The sequence below is a fragment of the Chlorocebus sabaeus genome, chromosome 25 (genome assembly GCF_047675955.1).
Source record: "Chlorocebus sabaeus isolate Y175 chromosome 25, mChlSab1.0.hap1, whole genome shotgun sequence".
Classification (NCBI taxonomy): Eukaryota; Metazoa; Chordata; class Mammalia; order Primates; family Cercopithecidae; genus Chlorocebus; species Chlorocebus sabaeus.
In genome coordinates this window covers 58,693,561-58,716,432 of record NC_132928.1, presented here as the reverse complement: position 1 = coordinate 58,716,432, position 22,872 = coordinate 58,693,561, and the positions used below count along the sequence as shown (strand labels likewise).

Sequence of the window (22,872 nt, the reverse complement as noted above, 5' to 3'; positions counted from 1 at the left end):
ATCTGCCTCTGGTCTTTGATGATGGTGATGTACTGATGGGGTTTTGGTGTAGGTGTCCTTCCTGTTTGATAGCTTTCCTTCTAACAGTCAGGATCCTCAGCTGTAGGTTGTAGCTGTAGGAGATTGCTTGAGGTCCACTCCAGACCCTGTTTGCCTGGGTATCAGCAGCAGAGGCTGCAGAAGATAGAATATTTCTGAACAGCGAGTGTACCTGTCTGATTCTTGCTTTGGAATCTTCCTCTCAGGGGTGTACTCCACCCTGTGAGGTGTGGGGTGTCAGACTGCCCCTAGTGGGGGATGTCTCCCAGTTAGGCTACTCAGGGGTCAGGGACCCACTTGAGCAGGGAGTCTGTCCCTTCTCAGATCTCAACCTCCGTGTTGGGAGATCCACTGCTCTCTCCAAAGCTGTCAGACAGAGTCGTTTGCGTCTGCAGAGCTGCTGCGTTTGTTATTATTTACTGTGCCCTGTCCCCAGAGGTGGAGTCTACAGAGACAGGCAGGTTTCCTTGAGCTGCTGTGAGCTCCACCCAGTTCGAGCTTCCCAGCAGCTTTGTTTACCTACTTAAGCCTCAGCAATGGCGGGCGCCCCTCCCCCAGCCTCGCTGCTGCCTTGCCGGTAGATCACAGACTGCTGTGCTAGCAATGAGGGAGGCTCCGTGGGTGTTGGACACTCCCGGCCAGGTGTGGGATATGATCTCCTGGTGTGCCTGTCTGCTTAAAGCGCAGTATTGGGGTGGGAGTTACCTGATTTTGATCTCCTGGTGTGCCTGTCTGCTTAAAGCGCAGTATTGGGGTGGGAGTTACCCGATTTTCCAGGTGTTGTGTGTCTCAGTTCCCCTGGCTAGGAAAAGGGATTCCCTTCCCCCTTGCGCTTTCCAGGTGAGGCAATGCCTCGCCCTGCTTCAGCTCTCGCTGGTCGGGCTGCAGCAGCTGACCAGCACCGATCGTCTGGCACTCCCCAGTGAGATGAACCCAGTACCTCAGTTGAAAATGCAGAAATCGCCGGTCTTCTGTGTCGCTCGCGCTGGGAGTTGGAGACTGGAGCTGTTCCTATTCGGCCATCTTGCTCCGCCCCCCCCCCCGCACGGAGATGTTTTTTCCCTAGCTTTGTCCCTTTGGCACATCAGCATTTAAAAATGGATGGTGGATTTCCAGCTCAATCTAACAACTTGTCCACATGTATATATCTCCTTCTTCTCCAGAGTCCCCACAAAATGATGGTCATAAAATATTTTAAAAGTATAAATACACAGCAACAAAGAGAATTAATGAAGTGTTTTCAGTGGGCTAGTCATGCCAACACATTTCTGGAAGACAGATGAGTTAGAAGATAAAACCTGGCAGGGGAACTGAGTGGTGGGAGACCATGAGCATTAGGATAGGGGTTAGCTGGAAGAAAAGCAGTTTTCCCTGTAGAACCCTAGAGGGTGAGTTATGAAAGGCCAAATAATGATAAGGGTGGAGTCAAGGCAGGCTGGAAACATATGCATTAATTCAAAGGATTAATTGAAAGCCTGTACAGAAGAACCTATGTCGTCCCGCATTCCTCTTGACACACGTTGGCAGACAGAAGTTGAGAATTTTTCTTTTGCAAAAACCATTGTTAAGTTCCCTGAGAGAAGAGTCTTGCATCCTATCTAGATATACTACACATGACTCCAGCCCCTCTCCTAGCTGCTCTAAAACAAAGTACAACAGGTGGCAAGCCTTGCTCACACACAAAACCCCATCAACAGGCATTGCATCCTTAAATATTAAGCAGCAATCACACTTTGTGAAATTTGGGGGAAACTCTGCAAATAAAAGAGACAGACAAAGGTAAATAAAGAAAAAAATACTATTAACGATAGAGAGACAGCTGGGCTTTGTGGCTCATGCCTATAATCCCAGTGTTTTGAGAGCCTGAGATGGGAGGACCTCTTGAGCCCAGGAGTTCTAGGCTGCAGTGAGCTATGATCACACCACTGCAGTCCAGCCTGAGTGACAGAGTGAGACCTCACCTCCAAAAAAATTAAAAATAAAAATAATTTTAAAAATAAAATAAAGAGATAATGCAGGGTACAGATGAGAAAGACATAGGTACATGCCAAAAGGAAATATAACTAAAGTGAGCTTGGCCTATACATTGAGTAATTTTACCTAGTCATGGTGAGACCATATTATTGATTTTTAACTTTTAGAATTAATCTATAAACCCAGCACAGAAAAACTTAAATGAGTTACTGAACACAATGTAAATGCTACGAGCTCAAAAGTGCAAAAATTAAAGTGCAGAGAACAGTTTAGTGGTTCTCCAACAAGTCAAACATAGAATTGCCATTTGACACAGAAATATTAAGTATATACCTAAAAGAATTTAACAGTTGTTCAAACAAAAACATATACAAAGTGTTCATTGCAGCAAAATTCACAATAGCTGAAAAGGGCAATCTAAATGTCCATCAACAGGCAAATGAACAAGTAAAATGTAACATACTCATATGGCATATTATCTACTCATAAAAAGATATAAAGTTGTATACATGCTACAACATGCATAAACCTTGAAAACATTACACTAAGTGAAAGAAGCCAGGCACAAAAGGCTATATTCTGGATGATTCTACTTATGTTCCTATTCTGTTATTACATTTTATCCTGTTATATTCCTATTCTGTTTTTCTGTTCTATGAAACAAAAAATAAAAGTATTAATATAGTAGTAAAACACAAAAGTAGAAGAATTAAAAATAATATACTATGATGAGTAATGTTCTCTATTGAGAGAATTGTGGGGAAGTGGAAGAATGGAGTTGAGACAGACAATGTCTCAAACGGATGTTAGAAGTGAAGGTGCATTGTTTATAGAAACAGGGATAACTTCCAGAAGAAGCAGCTGAAAACCATGGAAGTGGTTGCTTCTGGAACCTATCACTTAAAACTATCATTATTGTTCAGACAAGCGACTGGAGAGGCCAGATCTACAAAGAAAGGGCACAGTTAAAAGGGCCAGAAAACTAAGCAAGAATACTTAGGTTTAGGAGTGAATATCGAGAAGCTACTTTTCTCCATTTTTTAAATATTTGCTTCTTTTTAGTACTTGGGTAGATTTTCTATAAAGCCAGGATATATCATATTGAAAGCTCTCAAAGTCTTGTCTTAGAGGAAGGGTAGCTGTGGTTGTCACGCTTCTGAATGGCTGCGCAGGATATATATCAGTGTGCTCCATGATCCACGCTGCCTTACTCCTCTCTCGGCCTACCTTGGGTCATGTCCCACTCCCTAAACATGCCTTTTTAGTTGGTGACAGTAAGTGGAAATGCAATTTAGGCACGACCACACATACTCTGCTAGAGGCATCCACCTAACATATACAGTTAGATACATCCTAACTGGCAAACAGAAGAGAAGGAAACCACTAGGAGTTTCATTTACAAAAACATCCACTAAGAACTACACATTTAACAAGTTCCTGAGCAGGGATAATCAGGGAGGACATTTGAGGCAAAACCTGTAATATAAGATGACTGTGAGGCCAGTCCCCTGTAAGTGGTGCTCAGCTTCAGTGAGTTAAGCTGTGAGAAGTACTACTCTTCTCTCATGCCCAGTAGAGAGAGAAAACTTGCTCCTTTTTCTCATGCCCATACACAACGATGGTTTTTAAGATCTTGCCATCGAGTGGGGGAAAAAAAACCTTGGAATATAAACCCAAAGAAAAGAACTTCCAGGGAAAGAGAGCATTTCTCCCTAGGGCCTAGAGCAGAGGCAGCTGCTACTGTCTGCTCCCAGACTCTCCAAAGCCACAGAGCTCCTAAAAGGGGAAGGACCAGGCCAGTCTTTGTACGGGTGGAAAAGAATACAAGCAGAATATCCACGGATAAAAAGATATTTATAATCTCTGTTCTCCTACTGAGACCTTCACTCCCCACATCACAATTCAATTATGGCCTTGGCCCATGACCCAGATGACCCAGGCCACTTCATATTTCTTCCTTAGGAATTTCTGTGTGTGTGTGTGAGAGAGAGAGACAGAGTGGGCAGGAAGTGGTGAGGTAAGTCACGTAAAGGGCAGGGAAAATGGGGCATGAAAAAGGTCAACAGAAACAGGCCTTGCGATCCCTCTGGAATTTACCATCAACAATTGCTCCAATCATCAAAGCCTCTACCTAGGAAAAGTAATCACTTGTCTTGGGGGCAAGAACTATCTGCAAGCCATGCTGCTAGTTCGCCAAATCTACATTTAATCAGAGCCCTTCTTTGTTTTAAAAAAGACACACACAATTGGTAAAGGGCACCCATAATTTCATAAAAGCAAATGCCTTTTCTATCTTTCCTCTTTTCTATCTCTACTTCCTTCTCTATGTGGATATTCTCTAGCCAAACAGGTCCATTAAGATGAAAATCTAAATATTTGATTAGTCAAAGTGTTGAAGAAGTTGTAGAAGGAAATACAGAAATATTTTGGTAGTAGCTTTGACATCAAAAGCAAGTGCATTTTTAAAAATGAATTTCCCTGAGAGGAATCGGAACAACTTCAAGAGGAAAAGTGGCATACCTCCTCAGTGACTTATAGTGTTCCGTATGTGGAGAAGGAAGCACTAAAGGTTTTGGAAATACACATCCTACCTTACTTTTCCATGTCCTGGGAATTTGCTACCCACAAAGGCTACCCACTTCATGGCACAGAAACTAACATTAGTTGAGTCACCATTATTTCCAAGTACTTTGCTAGGATTTTTTTCTTCTTGTCATCAGTGTTACCCCTTACTCTCCACAATAACTGTTACAAAGTGGAATTTATTATCTTCATTTCACAGATGAGGAAATTGAGAGTCAGTAACGGGGCCAGGATTTGATTACAGATATTGTAAACTCTGAAGCTTATCTTAGAATCCTAGTCTGATTTATAACAGGATCAGATGCATGCAGACATTTTCATGTTGGCTATGCATAGCAAATGAATATTCTCCTTTGTTTCTCCATTAGACAAGTGTTGATGCTCCATGTTTGGGTCTCCTGGCAGCAGAGCTGTCTCTTTTGTGTTCTCATGAAGATCCCTCGATTGTACAACAAGCGTCATTGGGAATGTGTCACCTCCTCTACATTGCACAGTGTCAGAATGGTAAGAATGGTTCACCATCTTTTCTCAGGATTACTAAGAATATGTCCCTCGTTATGTAATTTATGGGTCCTGGGAAGGCTCTATGTCTGTTAATTTCTAAATCCTGTCCCAAGAGTCATAGCTATACTTTCTAAAATGTATCTTTGAATCTTTTTCACATTGTCAAGAAATTCTGGTAATAGTGTGGTTGGTTCTTCAAGATTTATAAACTACTGTTCTTAGATTACTTGAGTATTAATGGTGGGGAGAGGAATGCTGGGTGGAACCGGGAAGGATGGAGAAGGAGAGAGTTTACCAATGAGACTTTTAAAATGAGGTATTTTTTTCTATCTAATTGAGCATCTGATAGACTACTCAGAAGATTCTTGCTTCAATGGTGGAGAAAAATCAGCCTAGGATTAAAATAAATATTGCTATGACTTTTCTAATGAAACATAAAAGCAAGACTTGAAAGTATTAAACTATCTCAAGTAATTTAATTGCATTTTAGAACAAAGCTTAAAAATATTTGTATATTTGCAAGGGGTGGAGCCTCTGTCTATGGAGCCTATGCCTCTGCTTCTGTCCAGGATGTAATAACAGAGAACAGACTTACTCTATTTACCCTCCTATAATAAGCAAACTTAATATATATATAGTTTTTGGCCAGGCGCAGTGGCTCACGCCTGTAATCCCAGCACTTTGGAAGGCCAAGGAGGGTGGATCACGAAGTCAGGAGATTGAGACTATTCTGGCTAACACAGTGAAACCCCATCTCTACTAAAAAATACAAAAAATTAGCCGGGCATGGTGGCAGGTGCCTGTAGTCCCAGCTACTCAGGAGGCTGAGGTAGGAGAATGACATGAATCCGGGAGGCAGAGCTTGCAGTGAGCCAAGATCACACCACTGCACTCCAGCTTGGGTGACAGAGCGGTAACAGAGCGGAACTCCGTCTCAAAAAAAAAAATATATATATATATGTGTGTGTGTGTGTGTTACACCCACACACACACACACACACATATAATTTTCAATTCATTGGACGTTAAATAACAAAGGACAATGACTCTTGAAAGATGAGAAGGTAAGAACAAATGATGTGGGGTTTGTAATTGCCTAAGCTTACCACCTAGAGTACATTTCTAAGAGCCAACACAAAAAGAGATAAGCCAGTGGTCTCATCAAGTTAAAAAGAAATGGGAGTCCAGATAGGTCAATAGCTAGAGTTGAAAGGCCAGGGTACCAGAACGGGGTACATGAGTACATGCACACACATACACACACACACACACACGCACAAACGCACAAACTCGAGATCTGCAGAGATCTAAAGAGAGCCCCCTTTAAGTATTTAGCTGAGTACTAATGAGAATATGCATGTGAGTAAACTGCCTGAGTTCGAAGGGTGGGAAACAACAAAAATGATTATAGAAAAAGATCCAGTGCTCAACAAAGGCTGGTGATAATACCTATGCCTGTAAGCCAGAATTTAAAAGCTTATAATTCACAAGTACTGAGGTAGAGTACTTAGATGGGTTTTGTCTCATTAGGAGAAAAAAAATCATCCCCAGACCAAACTGTTTTAATGCTACCTAAAAAGGCCTAAAAACAAGACCTAAAAGTATCACTGTCTCCAAATATTTTAATTATTTACCAAAACAAAGCTGAAGAATACCCCTAGAAATAAAAAAATTCCTGCACTCAACAAGTTAAAATGAACATGTCTGAAATCCAATTAAAAAAAAAATTATTAGGCCGGGCATGGTGGTTCACGCCTGTAATCCTAGCACTTTTAGAGGCTGAGGCGGGCAGATCACCTGAGGTCAGGAGTTCATGATCAGCCTGGTTAAAATGGTGAAATCCCATCTCTACTAAAAATACAAAATTAGCTGGGCGTGGTGGTATGTGCCTGTAATCCCAGCTACTCAGGCTGAGACAGGAGAATTGCTTGAACCTGCGAGGCGGAGGTTGCAGTGAGCCAGGATCGCGCCACTGCACTCCAGCCTGGGCAATAGAGAAAAGGCACAAATGATAGAATGAGTAGAGTGTGACATTAAAAGAATTATTATAACTATATTCCACTTATTTAAGGAATTAGAAGATAAAAACATCTTAAGTAGAGACATAGAAAAACTCCTAAAAGACCTATATTGAACCTCTGGAGATAAAAATGACAGTATCTGAGAAGAAAAATTCTCTGGCATGGATTAACAACAACATTGCAGAAGAAAAGATTCATGAGCTTGCAGACATAGTAATAGTAATTATCAAAATTTAAACAGAAAAATAAACAACTGAGACAAATAGAGCATCAATGAACTATGAGGCATGTCTAATTTGAGTCTCTGAAGAGCTTAATACATATCTTATTTGAGTCTCTGAAAGTGAGAAAGTTAGGACAGAAAAACAAATTAAAGAATAATGACTGAAAAATTTTCGAGTGTAATAAAAGCTATAAACTCACACACCGAAAAGCATGGTAGAGAACAGGAAATGTGAAGAAAAGAACATAAAGGCACATCATAATTAAATTGCTTACAAGTGATAAAGAAAAAAATCTTAAAACGAGCCAAAGAGGAAAAAGGACATTACATATAGAGAAACAAAGGTAAGGATGCCAGCAGATTTCTCATCAGAAATGACACAAGTTATAGGCAATGAAGCCAACATCATAAAATACAGAAAAGAAAAAAAAAATGTCAATCTAGAATCCTTAAATGAGTAGAAATATCTTTCAAAAAAAATAAAATAAAGACATTTTAGATATACAAGAGTTGCTAGAATTAATTACCATCAGATCTTTAACTGCAAAAAATGTTAAAGAAAATTCTTTTAGAAAAGGAAATTATACCAGATGAAAATCTAGATCTACAAAAAGGAATGAAGAGCACTGGAAAACTTCAACAATATAGATAAATATTCATTTCTCTCTCTTATTTAAATCTCTTTAAATGATAGCCAACTCTTTAAAGCAAAAATAATAACAAAAGTAAAGTATAAAAACAATAACACAAAAACTTAAAGGGGAAAATGTATAAATGTGTTTTAAAATTCTTCTCCTATGCCCAAAGTTATAAAATAACACTTGAAAGTAAACTGTAATAAGTTAAGGATGTATCATCTAAACCCTAAAGCCACCACTAAGATAACATAGCAAAAAGTTATATATAATAAGCCAAAATGGAGCTAAAATGGAATCATGGAAAATAATTTAAAATGAAGCAAAAAGAATAGAAAAAAAAAATAAGAAAAAATAGTAAAAAAAAATCAAGAAAAATTTTTAACCCAATCATAATAAATATAAATATTCTAAATATCCCAAGTAAAAAGACAGAGATTGTCAGACTGAATAAAAAGCAAGCCTCAACTATATGCTGCCTACAAGAAACTCACTTTAAATATAAAACACACATGAATTAAATGTTAAACGTTAGAAAATGATATGTTAACAATAATAAAAAGAAAATTGGAGTGGCTACATTATATTGCTATAAAAAGATATATTTTAGAGATAAGAATGCCTCCAAGGGAAAAAAAAAGTCATTTCATAATGATAAAGGGATCAATTAATTAGGGGGACATAATAATTTTTTTGAATAGATTTAGGGGGCACAAATGCTGATTTGTTGCTTGGATATATTGACTAGTAAGCATCACCTAAATAGTGTACATTTTACCCATTAGGTCCTTTCTCATCCCTCACCCTACCTTTCATCTTCCTACCTTTATGAGTCTCTGATGTCTATTAATATGCTCTGTATGCCCATGTGTACACATTATGTAGTGAGAACCTGTGGTATCTGACTTTCTGTTTTGAGTTATTTCACTTAAGATTGTAACCTTTTTTGCCTCAATGATCTGTCTAATACTGTCAGCAGGATATTGAAGACTCCCACTATTATTGTGTGGGATGTTGAAATCTCTCACTATTATTGTGTGGGAGTCTAAGTTTCTTTGAAGATCTCTAAGAACTTGCTGTATGAATCTGGGTGCTCCTGTGTTGGGTGCATATTTATTTAGGATGGTTAGGTCTTCCCATTGAATTGAATCCTTTACCATTTATGTAAATGCCCTTTTTGTCTTTTTTGATCTTTGCTGGCTTAAAGTCTTGTTTTGCCTGAGATTAGGATTGTAACCCCAGCCTTTTTCTGTTTTCCATTTGCTTGGTAGGGTTTCTCCATTCCTTTATTTTGAACCTGTAAGTGTCATTACATGTGACATGGGTCTCTTGAAGACAGCATACCATTGCATCTTTATTCTTTATTAAGCTTGCCACTCTGTGCCTTTTAATTGGAGCATTTAGCCCATTTACCTTCAAGGTTAGTGTTATTTATGAATTTGATCCTGTCATGATGTTAGCTGATTAATTATGCAGACTTGTTCATGTGATTGCTTTATGTATTACTGGTCTGTGTACTTCAGTGTGTTTTTGCTGTGACTAGTACTGGTCTTTCCTTTCCATATTTAGTGTTCTTTTCAGGAGCTCTTATCAGGCAGATCAGTGGTAATGAATTTCTTTGGCATTTGCTTATCTAAAAAGGATCTTATTTCTCCTTCACTTAGGAAGTTTAGCTGAGCCAGATATGAAATTCTTGGTTGGAATTTTTTTTTTTTTTTTTAAGAATGTTGAGGCCAGGCATGCTGGCTCATACCTATAATCCCAGCACTTTGGGAAGCTGAGGTGGGTGGATCAATTGAGGTCAGGAGTTTGAGAACAGCCTGGCCGACATGGTCAAACCTCGTCTCTACTAAAAATACAAAAATTAGTCAAGCATGGTGGTGTATGCCTGTAATCCCAGCTACTCAGGAAGCTGAGGCATATCAAAAAATGAAAACATTTTTTCTTTTCTCATTTTGACCTTGGAGAATCTGACGATTATGTGTTTTGGGGATGTAGAATTGTGCAGGGATTGTCTGTATTTCCTGAATTTGACTGTTGACCTCTCTAGCAAAGTTGGGGAAGTTTTCATGGATGAAATCCTGAAATGTTTTCCAAGTTGTTTGCTTTCTCCCCATCTATAGCAGGGATAACACATAAAATTGTCCTCTTTATATAATCTTGTATTTCCTGGAGGTTTTGTTCTTTACTTTACATTCTATTTTCTGATTTTTTTGTTGTTGTTGTTGTTGTTGTTTGTTTGTTTGTTTTTTTTCTGACTACCTTAATTCTGAGAGCCAGGCTTCAAGTTTCATGATATTTTTCCTCAGTTTGGTCTATTCTGCTGTTAATACTTGCATTTGCATTGTGAAATTATGTAGTGTGTTTTTCAGCTCTATTGGGCCAGTTAGGTTTTTTTAATCTGGCTATTTCATCTGTCAGCTCCTGTATCATTTTATTGTGAATCTTAGTTTCCTTGATTGGGTTTTGCTATTCTCCTGAATCTCAGTAATCTTCATCCCTAGCCATATTCTGAATTATATTTCTGTCATTTCCATCAATCCAAACTGATTAAGAACCCTTGTTGGAGAACTATTTCAGTCATCTGGAGGACATAAAACACTCTAGCTCTTTGAGTTACTGGTTCTTTCTCAGCTCTGCATGAGGGTATTCCTTTAACTGCAGTGGAGATTGAGTATAGTCAGCAGACTTCTTTTCGGGATGTCTTCACAGGGCTGAGCCTTGTGCAGGGTCTGTATTTGTATCTGACTTCTCATCTTTGGTTTCATGGTAGGGTATGTTAGTGAGATATTTTGGTGTTGAAGCTTTAGGGTGTGATCTGGTGAATGGCACTTAGGCACAGTGGTCAGTTGGTAGACTCTTGCTCAGTTGTGGCTCCCCTATATTTCCTTACAGTAGCAGCTATGCTCCTTCTCAGTACCCTGAAACCATGGGCTCCTTTCCCACTTGAGTGTTGGCTATAGATCATGGCTTGGCACCTCCGGGATGCCTATCACAACTCTGGGGTGATTTCAAGGTTTATGTTTCCTCCCTAACTTGGAGGCAGCAGAGAAAGGAACCTCAGCAGTGATTGTGGCCAACAGTCTTTTGCTTGACTTCTGGAGGCTCCACACCAGAGAGATGCAGGTCAGTAATTGCTCAGTGTAATCAACCCAGGATTGAAGGTCTGTACTGTGGGTTAAGCTAGGAGTTCCCGGCCTGGTGATGAGCAGGGAGCATCAAGTAGAACCCTTGGGAGACAGACTGGCCCCCTCTCTTTGGGTTGATTGTAGCTTGCCGAAGGTGCAGATTAGGTACTTACAGTCTTTGCTCCTTCTTTAGTCCAAGGGTAGTACCACTGCAGAGGCAGTGGTAGAGGAGTTTTCAGTTGCTCCCATGAGCTCTACTTCCAAGAAACACAGAGCTGCTGTTACTGAGATTGTTCAGCCAGTAGGGTAGGACACCTAAATTGCTGATATGAGCTTGGGGTTGTGCTTGTTGGAGAGCAGGGGTTCAAGGACTCTCCAGGTGGAAAGATTGGTCTCCTCTCCCTATGGTGACTGTGGTGTGCTGTAAGCTCTGGTGTAGCCCTCAGGCTCATTTCTTCCCCAAATTGAGGGCAGCAGGGATAGAACTCTGCTGTGGCAATGGCAGAGGGGCTGTCAAATACCTCTGGGAGCCTTTCTCCAGGGAGACTCCAGGCCACTTACCAATGGATATGCTCAGTCATGGTTGTGGGTGACCATTCTGCAGTTATGAGCCAGGGGCCCTGCCTGGTGAGGAGTGGGGGTTGGGTATTTCCAGGGAATAAGGGTTAGACTCCTTTTCCTCCTGTGGCTGGAGTGTGTTGGAGGTGCCCACATAGTGACTAGGCCCTTTGTTCCTTCCCCCAGCCCAAGGGCTGTTAGGGGAGTACCACGGCAATTGCAGTGGTGGAGGTGTTGTGGGTTGACTCTGGGATTTTCTACTCAGAGAAATGCTGGGCTGCCTCTGATTGAAGGGTCAGGTGGGGGCAGGGTGGTTGTGCTGGAGTCCAAGGTCAAGAGACCATGTCCAGTGAGGAGAAGGACTGAGACCTGTGTGGAAAATAGCCCAGCCACTTTTTCATGTCGGGAATGCTCTGTGCTGGGAATTCAGACCAGTCTTTGGTCCCCACAGACTCTCAAGAGCCTGGAGACAGTAAGGGTTATAAGACAGCAAAGATGGCAACTCGCCCTCCCAGGGAACTCTGTCCCAGAGAGTTGCAGGGATGCTACTGGCTCAATAGCGTTGGTGAGGGATTGCTGGAGATCCAAGCCAGGAGAACCTGTTCAGTGAAAACTTAAATGATTGTTAGCATTTTGTAGCAATAAAATGTTTTTAAGTAAGATATGTATGTTTTTAGACATAATGCTATTGCATACTTACTAGAATACAGCATAGTGTAAACATACATTCTATAGGCATTGGGAAACCAACAAAATTAATGTGGGTTAATTTATTGTGATAATCACTTTATTGCAATGATCTGAAACCAAACCTATAGTATCTTTTGAGGTATGTCTGCACGTAATGGTAAAATACTGAATGATTTCCCTGAAACATCAGAAACAAGACAAGAATGTGCACTATCACTACTTCTATTCTATTCAACATTGTGCAAAATAGAATTGAGAGTCCAGAAATAAATCCATATATATAGTCAGCTGATTTTTTATGAAGTTTCAAAGGCAATTTAAAGGAGTGAGCACAAACTTTTCAATAAATTGTGTTTGGAAAAAATGAATATTTATAGGCAGAAAAACTTTGATTCATACTTCATACATATTCAAAAATTAACCCAAAGTGAGTAATAGAACTAAATGTAAAATCTACAACTATAAAACTCAAAGAAATTTGGGGGCCTTGGATTAGGTAAAGATTTCTTAGATACAGTAATCAAAGTATAAATGAAAATAAATGATAAATTAGGTATCTCTGCTCTTTGAAAGATACGGTTAATAGTTAAGCCACAGACTGGGAGAAAATATTTTCAAACTACATATCTGATAAAAGACCCATATTCAAAGTTCATAAAGGACACTCAAAACTCTGTAAGAGGAAGAGAGGAAGTCATCTCTATTTACAGATTACATGATTTTATATTTAGAAAACCCCATCATCTCAGTCCACAAACTTCTTGAACTGATAAGCAACTTTAGCAAAGTCTCAGAATACAAAATCAATGTGCAGAAATCACAAGCATTCCTTTACACCAACAATAGGCAAGCAAAGAGCCAAATCATGAGTGGACTCCCATTTACAATTGCTACAAAGAGAATAAAATACCTAGGAATACAGCTAACAAGGGATGTGACGGATCTCTTCAAGGAGAGCTGAAAACCACTGCTCAAGGAAATAAGAGAGGACATAAACAAATGGAAAAACATTCCATCCTTATGGATAGAAAGAATCAATATTGTAAAAATGGCCATACTGCCTAAAGTAATTTATAGATTCAATGCTATTCCTATCAAACTACCATTGACATTCTTCACATGATTAAAAAAAACCATTTTAAATTTCATATGGAATCAAAAAAGGCCCCGTACAGCCAAGACAATCCTAAGCAAAAAGAAGAAAGCTGAAGGCATCATGCTACCTGACTTCAAACTATACTACAAGGCTACAGTAACCAAAACAACATGGCACTGGTACCAAAACAGAAATATAGACAAATGGAACACAATAGAGACCTCAGAAATAACACTACACATCCACAACTATCTGACCTTTGACAAAGCTGACAAAAACAAGTAATGGGGAAAGAATTCCCTATTTAATAAATGGTGCTTGAAAAACTGGCTAGCCATACGCAGAAAACTGAAACTGGACCCCTTTCTTACACCTTATACAAAAATTAACTCAAAATGGATTAAGACTTAAATGTAAAACTCAAAACCATGAAAACCCTAGAAGAAAATGTAGGCAATACTATTCAGGACATAAGCATGGGAAAAGACTTCATGAATAAAACACCAAAAGGAATTGCAAGAAAAGCCCAAATTTACAAATGGGATCTAATTCAACTAAAGAGCTTCTGCACACCAAAAGAAAATACTGTCAGAATGAACAGGCAACTTACAGAATGGGAGAAAATGTTTGCAATCTATCCATCTGATAGAGGTCTAATATGCAGAATTTACAGGGAACTTAAACAAATTTACAAGAAAAAAACAAACAACGCCATCAAAAAGTGGGCAAAGGATATGAGCGGAGACTTCTCAAAAGAAGACATTTACACAGCTAACAGACATATGAAGAAAACCTCACCATCACTGATCATCAGATAAATGCAAATTAAAACCACAATGAGATAACATCTCATACCAGTCAGAATGGTGATTATTCAAAAGTCAGGAAACAATAGATGCCGGAGAGGATGTGGAGCAATAGGAACGCTTTTACACTGTTGGTGGGAATGTAAATTAATTCAACCATTGTGGAAAACAGTATGGCAATTCCTCAAGGTTCTAGAGCCAGAATACCATTTGACCAGCAATCCCATTACTAGGTATATACCCAAAGGAATATAAATCATTCTACTATAAAGACATGTGCACACATATGTTTACTGCAGCACTGTTTATAATGACAAAGACATGGAACCAACCCAAATGCCTATCCATGATAGACTGGACAAAAAAAATGTGGTGCATATATACACTGGAGTAGTATGCAGGCAAAGAAAGGAATGAGATCATGTCCTTTGCAGGGAGATGGATGAAGCTGGAAGCCATCATCTTCAGCAAACTAGCACAGGAACAGAAAACCAAATACCACGTGTTCTCACTCTTAAGTGGGAGTTGAGCATTGAGAACACATGGACACAGAGAGGGGAACAACAAACACCAGGGCCTGTTGGGGGTGGGGGGTGGGGGGTGAGGGCAAGGAACTTAGAGGGTGGGTCACTAGGTGCAGCAAACCACCATGGCACACGTGTACCTATGTAATAAACCTGCACATTCTGCACATGTATCCACCCCCCTTTTTTTAGAAGAAATAAAAAAAAATCTCTCTAAGAAAAAAGACAACCAAATTAAAAAACAAAAATGGATTTAAATAGCCATTTTACCAAAGAAGAACACGTAGCAAAGAAGCAAATCAAATAACGTTCTATATATACTTATTAAAGAAATGTAAATTAAAACTATAATGAGATGCCACTACACACCCATTAGAATTTATAAAACTGAAAAGACTGATTCTACCATGTGTTATTAAGGATGTATAGTCACTCGAGCTCACATACCTTGTGGGCAAACTGTAAAATAGTATAACAACGTCAGAAAATAATTTGGCACTATCCTAAAAAGATAAACATATAGCTATCATATGATTCAGTCATTCCACAACTTCATATTTACCTGAGAAAAATGAAAGTAGTTCATACAAATACTTACTGGTACATGAATGTTCATAACACCATTATTTGTAATAGCCTCAAACCAGAAACAAATTAAATGTCCATTAACAGGCAAATAGATAAAGAGATTTGGGTATGTACATGTAATAGAATAGTATTATTCACTGTAAAAAGGAACAAACTATTAATATGTACAAAAACATGGATGAATCTCAGTAGTTTTGCTGAGTGAAAGAAGCCAACCCCCCTCCACCCCCCAAAAAGAGTGCATACTGTATGATCCACTTATATAAAATTACAAAGTACCAACTTGACAGAGAGCAGATGACAGGAAGTGGATCAGTGGTTGACTTGGAGTCAGAGGATGGGTACAGGGAGTAAGTGTGAGGGATTACAAAAGGGCATGAGGAAACTTTTGGAGGCAATAGATATGTTCATTTTTTTTCTTGTGGTTTATTATTATTGAGTTTATAGATACACAAAAACTTATCAAGTTGTTCACCTTAGATATGTTATATGGGCTGGGCATGGTGGCTCACACCTGTAATCCCAGCAATTTGGGAGGCCTGGGCGGGCAGATTACTTGAGCCCAGGAGTTGGAGACCAGCCTGGGCAACATAGTGTGACCCTATCTCTACAAAATATGTGTATTTTTAATTAGCTGGGCACTGTGGCATGTGCCTGCAATCCCAGTTACTGGGAAGGCTGAGGTGAGAAGATCACTTGAGCCCAGGAGGTCAAGCCTCCAGTGAACTCTGTTTTTACCACTGGACTTCAGCCTGGGTGACAGAGCAAGATCCTGGCTCAAAAAAAACAAAAAACAAAAACAAAATCAGGAAATAAATGTCAATTATATCTCTATAGAGCTATTTAAAAACAAACAAAATCATTTAAAGCTCACCTTCTCTGGAACTGAAATTTTCTGCACCTGAAGTTTTTCCTGAGCACTTCTGGATTCTCTGGTCTACCACTCAGCTCATTTCAGATGCCTGAGTCTACTCTCCCTGCCAATAGATCCTCCAGCTTAGCATTAGCTTTTCCAGCACACTGAACCATGAATTTGATGGTCTATATGTATTTGTTATCTTGTCAGGCTATTATTAAAAGTATTTGTCCTTCATTCATATGTCACATGGACTCTCTTAAACACTTTATGAATTCTGTGTGAGTGCCATAATATTTTATGAGACTAAACTATGAGCAGAGAGTTAAATATTCAGAAAACATCAGATCTCCCGAACTGGGCAGGAAAAGAAAATTGGAAATAGTAATGTCATAGAACAAACCAGTGATCAAATAACCTTAAACTATTTTTCTTAACACAGCGGATATTAGAACAAATAAGCCTACAAACGATAAAAGTTACAGCCTCCAGTTTCCTTCTTCTGATGTAGAATTTCTACCCAAGGAGTTTCGACAAGACAAAAGCAAAATTGCTCGGGTAATTTAGCCCCCACTTTTGCCAAGGGCTTTTGTTTATATGTATTATTACTCTTAGTAGCAATTTATTTGAACAAAGTTTATGTTGTTAGTAGTTTTTCATTTTTTTTAAACTCAGTGCGGTAAAATGTAAATGATTATAGACCATTTGGTTTTCTGACTTTCATCTCTATTAATAATTATGCCAATTATTCCCAAATATAGTAATTTGTATTACTTAATCCTTATAGAAAGCAAATGAGGTTTTCCTAGTTACACTTCTTTTTGTTTGGCCAACAAATAGTTCACTAAAAATGGAGAATTTCTGCTTACTTAGAAAAATTAACAAAGCAGTTAACAGACTTTCCAATACTATCATAATTTACTCTGCAAACATAATGACACTGTGATTTTGATTTTGTTTAAAAATGTTATTAAATGAGAAATAAAAATTTAAAAAGCCTACATGATAAATCTCAGTACCAAGTTAGTTGTGTTTACACTGTCTCAACCCTTGGGAGAACCGTGAGGCTCTATAGCTATATATGCTCCCTCACCTTATTCAAACTACATAGGTTTAGCCATAGGCTCCAGAAGTTGCACAGCACTGGGGCCCAGGCTGGGCTTTCCAGCACCTTCCAGATAGGTTTCGTCATAGGCTCCAGAAGTTGCACAGCACTGGAGCCCAGGCTGGGCTTTCCAGCACCTTCCATCCACACGCATTGAGCCAGTGGCTCAGCAAAACTTTTGGGGAAGCCCTTTAGGCCAGCTCATCTCTTGGGGTAGGAGGACCTAGGGGTTCCTCTTAAAACTACATGTATAAGGCAGTGTCTTCTTGCATGGCTGAGATGGGTGGAATTGTGGGAGGCTGAGGATACACAGAAGCAATACATCTAACATGATATGGTCAAAAATACTGCATAGATGTCTTAAATATGTAGAAGCCCTATGGTACATCTTTCCAAAACCAAAAGTTATTCTTTCCCACCTCCTCTCAAAATTTTCAAGCCTGGTTGACCATGTTCATTTACATAAAGAAACCAGGCATCTGTTTAAGTTTACTAGCAAATCTTCCCTCATTCTTCCATCCTCCACTTCAGTATCCTGGAATTGAAATCCTGAGTACCATGACTGGGCTAGTGAACCTAGGACCAGCAGTCTGTTGGGGTCTCTTCTAAGCTGTTCATGAAACTTATCATCACAGCCTCTAGGTTGGTGTCCTTGCTCATCGGAGTTTAATATCCATCAGACATAAAAATCCTTGGGCTTGGGGGAGGTGCCCTGGGTCCTTGTGTTCATGACCTGTTACTCATTTCCCAATTGTGAGACCAAAGCAAGTCCAGCACTACATGCAGGAGCAGTAGCTGGAAAACCTGGAGCTGGGACTTCCAGTAGTAGATGGAATAGGTAAATTGAGAGAATACAAGATTGTAGAAACAAGACCAAGAGGACCATAGCCAAAGACAAAGTTCAAAGCATGCAAATAGGGGTAGAAGCAGCAAGGTTGCTAACCATGGAAGCTGGAAGCAAACTACCATTAAATGGGAAGGCTGGATAGAAAAACAAAACGAAAAACAATTCCCAAACCATGGCACTCTCGTTTTATATAGTAGTTGGTTGTAAGAGGGGACACTGTTTTGCAAAGGATCCACAGAGAGCCACAAAGTGTCATTAACTAAAATACACACACACACACACACACACACACACACACACACACACATATGTTCATACCAAATAAACTAGTAGTCTCATTCATGGGAATTTATAGAAAGAAATAACTCAAAACAATACCACTATTTGTGAGAGCTTCTTCACAGATTTTTTAAAGTATATGCCAAACATAGAGGAACAAATGAAAATCTGTGGACTGTTAAGTTAATAGTATATTATGCAAACATTCAAGCAAGTGGCATCAAGAACATGTAATAACATGGTGTAACAGTGTAGCAGTAAGAAGCAGGGGGAGATAAAAATGACCTCTGAAGAGCCCAGCTGATCCTGTGTGATTGGTGTATTTCTGGAGAGTTACGTGTAGATAATATTTTACAAAGCAAACCTATCATTTTATATAATCAACTATCACACCTTCACCTGTACATGACAGAAACTTCTAACACTGGCTCTAAGTTTCACTGGGAATTGCTTCTTCTACAACTTTTTAGATAGATACTAAAGTAAATTTTTTGTTGAGCAAGCAAATATTCAAAAAGAGAATATTCTGCCTTCCACCATTTTAAAAAAAAATCCAGTGTCATAGAGTTAAATATGGCTTTCTTAAAGTGTGGCAAACTATTTATGATATTCATCCCACCTCTCCAATCCTTGGTTAATCTCCTCTAATTTTCTTCCATAGCTTTCCAAGATTCCCATCCGTCACCCCTCTGCCCAGTGGGAAAGGCGCTAGTGGTCATCACTTCTCACTCAGACCTTAGTCTTAGTTCTGCCTTATGACCAAAAAGCAATACTCCATCCCTTTAAAGACAGTGCAGAAAAACTTTTATTGGTGAGATTGGGTATCCTCTGTACTTGGGAGAATGACTATTTGTCCCCCGTATAAAGGCAAAAGGAGAAAATTTGGCTCGTTTATCTTTCTTTAATTGAGAAATCTATAATCAATGTGATTTTGTTCAAATTTTACAATCCACGGAGAGTCCTCTAACTTTAACAAGGGATTATTTGAATTGTAGTTCTTGCACCTCGATCATGGACATAAAGGCCTTTTATTTCTTTCTGCTTCCTGATCCCTTTCTGTAAAAGAGGAAAGTCCATGCCTTTGAGTTCACTTGACTTCCTCACCCTGTCCCCTCCTGCATCTTCTGCTTTCTTCATACTTGTTTCTGATCTGAGTAAACTCATTTCCAAAACTGAAGAAATTCATGATAATATCTGAATAGCTGAATTGCTTTAAAATCGGAAGAAAAAAATTAAATATAATTTCACTTGGATTATAGTCATTTTTGTACCAACATTGTTGTAAAATATAATTTTTAATATTTTTTCATGGAGGAAGGAGACTCCAATGAGAGATGTATATGGACCATGGAAGTCTTGTGGCCCTGCCTGGCTCTTGAGCATCTGCCACCATGTCTGAGTTTAGCTGTCTTATGTTGGTGTGAGTAAGCCCTGAGGTCATGACTATCCTTTGTGGTTGCAGAGAGTAGGGCAAACCTTACTGCCTTCCCTGCTGACTGACTTTGTGTGGAGTCTCCTGATGAAACTCTCTTCACCTGATGATAAAATCGCATCTGATGCAGCATCCATACTGAAATTTACTCTGGAATTTCATGCCGAGAAGGTCACCATGGTAAGATACTTGACAATAAACAGGAGAGCACAGGGTTTACTCTCTAATGTGCATTTTTGCCTTTGTTGTATGTCCACTTCTTTTTATATGTACTTCTTGTCATTGTTCATTATATCACTTTAATATAATGAGGCTTTAGGTTTTTTTAATTTTACTTAGAGATAGGGTCTTGTTCTGTGGCTCAGGCTGGAGTGCAGTGGTGAAACCTTGGCTCATGGCAGCCTCAAACTCCTGGGCTTAAGCAATCCTCCCACCTCAGCCTCCTCCTAAGCAGCTGGGACTACAGGCATGTACCACCACACCCAGCTAACTTTTTAAATGAATTTTTGTAAAGATGGAGGTCTTGCTATGTTGCCCAGGCTGGTCTCAAATTCCTGGGTTCAAACAACTCTCCCACCTTGGCCTCCCAAAGCACGAGGGTCACAGACATGAGCCACCATGCTGGCCTGAGGATTTTTTGTGTGAAATATTTCAAGCATACGAACAATTTTAAAGAGTAGGTAATGAATGCTTATCCACCAATCATATTATATCATAATATTTTGCCATATTTGCTTTCAAATTTTTAAAGAGATACATTAATGCAATAAAATAGTATAGCTGTAATAGAAATCCCCTGTGTATCCCTTAAGGAAAGATTTCAAAGACCCTCAGCTTGCCGTAGAGCTGGCTACATAATTTGTGGGGCTCAGTGCAGAATGAAATCTAGGACTGCTTCCTCACAACATAGGAAATAATGTCATTAAATGTGTAAGCACATGCAGTATTCGCCTTTCCTCCACAGTCTCTCTCTCTCTCAATTCTTCATGCTGGTTTTATTTGCTATTTAATGTCTTTCTAAGCAAAAAGAACAATGAACATTTTTTAGTCGTGAGCAGATTTTACTATCCACACATATATTGTGCAATGCCAGTTACAAAGGTAAACATAGGAGCATTTAGCTCATGTGCAGAATCACCAAAATAATGCTATTTGTGTTTCACAGCTCACACATGCATATGTATTCAATTCTTTCCAAAAGGATGGAAACACTCCATAAAACTAGCTCGACTTCTAAAATTTCACTTTTTTTTTTTTTTTTTTTTTTGAGACGGAGTCTTGCTCTGTCACCCAGGCTGGAGTGCAGTGGCCGATCTCAGCTCACTGCAAGCTCCGCCTCCCGGGTTCACGCCATTCTCCTGCCTCAGCCTCCCGAGTAGCTGGGACTACAGGCGCCCGCCACCTCGCCCGGCTAGTTTTTTTTTGTATTTTTAGTAGAGACAGGGTTTCACCGTGTTAGCCAGGATGGTCTCGATCTCCTGACCTCGTGATCCGCCCGTCTCGGCCTCCCAAAGTGCTGGGATTACAGGCTTGAGCCACCGCGCCCGGCCTAAAATTTCACTTTTTATCATTCACATATCCTACCAACGTTCTCTACCCTCAGCTTATTGATGAGTAAGGAAAGCCTGAAAGGAAAATAATTTATGGGCTACCCTTTCTGTTTCTTTCTATGTCATTTTCAGACTAAGTGGGAATTTTTAAAGTAGGTTACAGTTTCAATAAGATGCTTATCTTGTTTTCCCATTGAGCTTCACATCCTGGGTCCCCTGGAATTTTGTGAACACCACATGTGAAGGGGACCATAGGAACAATGGCAGACTCACTTATTGTATCTCCTCTGCTCCACTGTCCCATGGGATTTGATTTACAAAATACAAAGATAAAATTGTTTAAAAGTTCAAGGTGATAGTGGCAGAGCTTTAAACAAAGTAAAGGTACCTTCTCAGCATGGAGCCCTGTGCAAACACATAGGTCACAGGCCCATGAAACCAGCCCTGATGGTGACATGAGGAATGAACCTCCAGCTCCCTCTCCTGACACGGCAGTGCAAGGTGACTGAAAATAATCTGAGAAGTCTTACTCAAATTCCTAGAGCAGGAAAGGGGAGGCGACGCTTTATATAGAACTCTCAATGCTGCTGCAGATGGGAGCATTCTGTAAGGCAAACACAATCACAGGGAAAGGTGAAGGGCAAAAGTCATCTTACAAAATAGAGTTCTCTTCTAGTGAAGTGGGAAAGAGCACTTGAAGGAAGGCGACATGAAGCCTTACCGAGTCCCTGAGAGGAAGAGAGACCAAACAGAAAACTAGATGTATAAAACTAGCCTCTGCTACAGTGAAATCTCTAACCACAGAAAAAAAATGAACAAAATGGGCTCCTCAATTTATGACCCAACCCCAGCTCCCACAAGCAACTGGACTACTGAACACAGTGGATTCTTGTCTTAGATGGGGTTGGGTTCTAACATGAGTTATAAGGCTAAAAATATCCCTAAAAATCCCCTAAATTCCGTATATAGTATATGGGCTTATAATCTCTAAATAATCCTAACACATCAAATATTTCATCAAAATTGAAACAGACTATCATTTTTATAACTGGACATAAATTGGCACAAATTTCTATAATTAAGCACCCAGTGACATAGGTGGCTTGCTTTAGAGGTATGTGCATTTAAAATAAGAAGAGGACAACTAGAAGAAGCTCTAAATCCCATAGTTAAAAAGGTCTATGGAAAAGAGTAGTTTGATATCTCTCATTTCTTGCTCACATTGGAACCTATGTGGTTGGAAAAGTACCCTGCCCTTTTTAACATTTTATTTATAATTTTTTCTTTGGTTTGCCATAGAAAGTTGTACAGATAACTGAACGGTATGTGATGTAACTGCAGGGTAATGTAAATTTGCATTAACTAATTTTCCAGCTTATAATCTCTGTTAGTCTAAAATTTATGATCCAGGATCACAAGAAATATTTAAGAAGA

The 22,872-nt window shown here is 39.4% G+C and overlaps 1 protein-coding gene across 1 annotated transcript in view; it reads left to right on the top strand.

Moving 5' to 3' along the window:
- Positions 1–22,872, top strand: part of MROH9 (maestro heat like repeat family member 9) — a 127,933-nt gene that overhangs the window by 27,754 nt on the left and 77,307 nt on the right. The window contains exons 7-9 of the mRNA XM_037986217.2: positions 4,965–5,100; positions 16,668–16,783; positions 19,919–20,068. Of these exons, the coding sequence (XP_037842145.1) occupies positions 4,965–5,100; positions 16,668–16,783; positions 19,919–20,068 (402 nt within the window). The remainder of the gene's footprint in view (positions 1–4,964; positions 5,101–16,667; positions 16,784–19,918; positions 20,069–22,872) is intronic.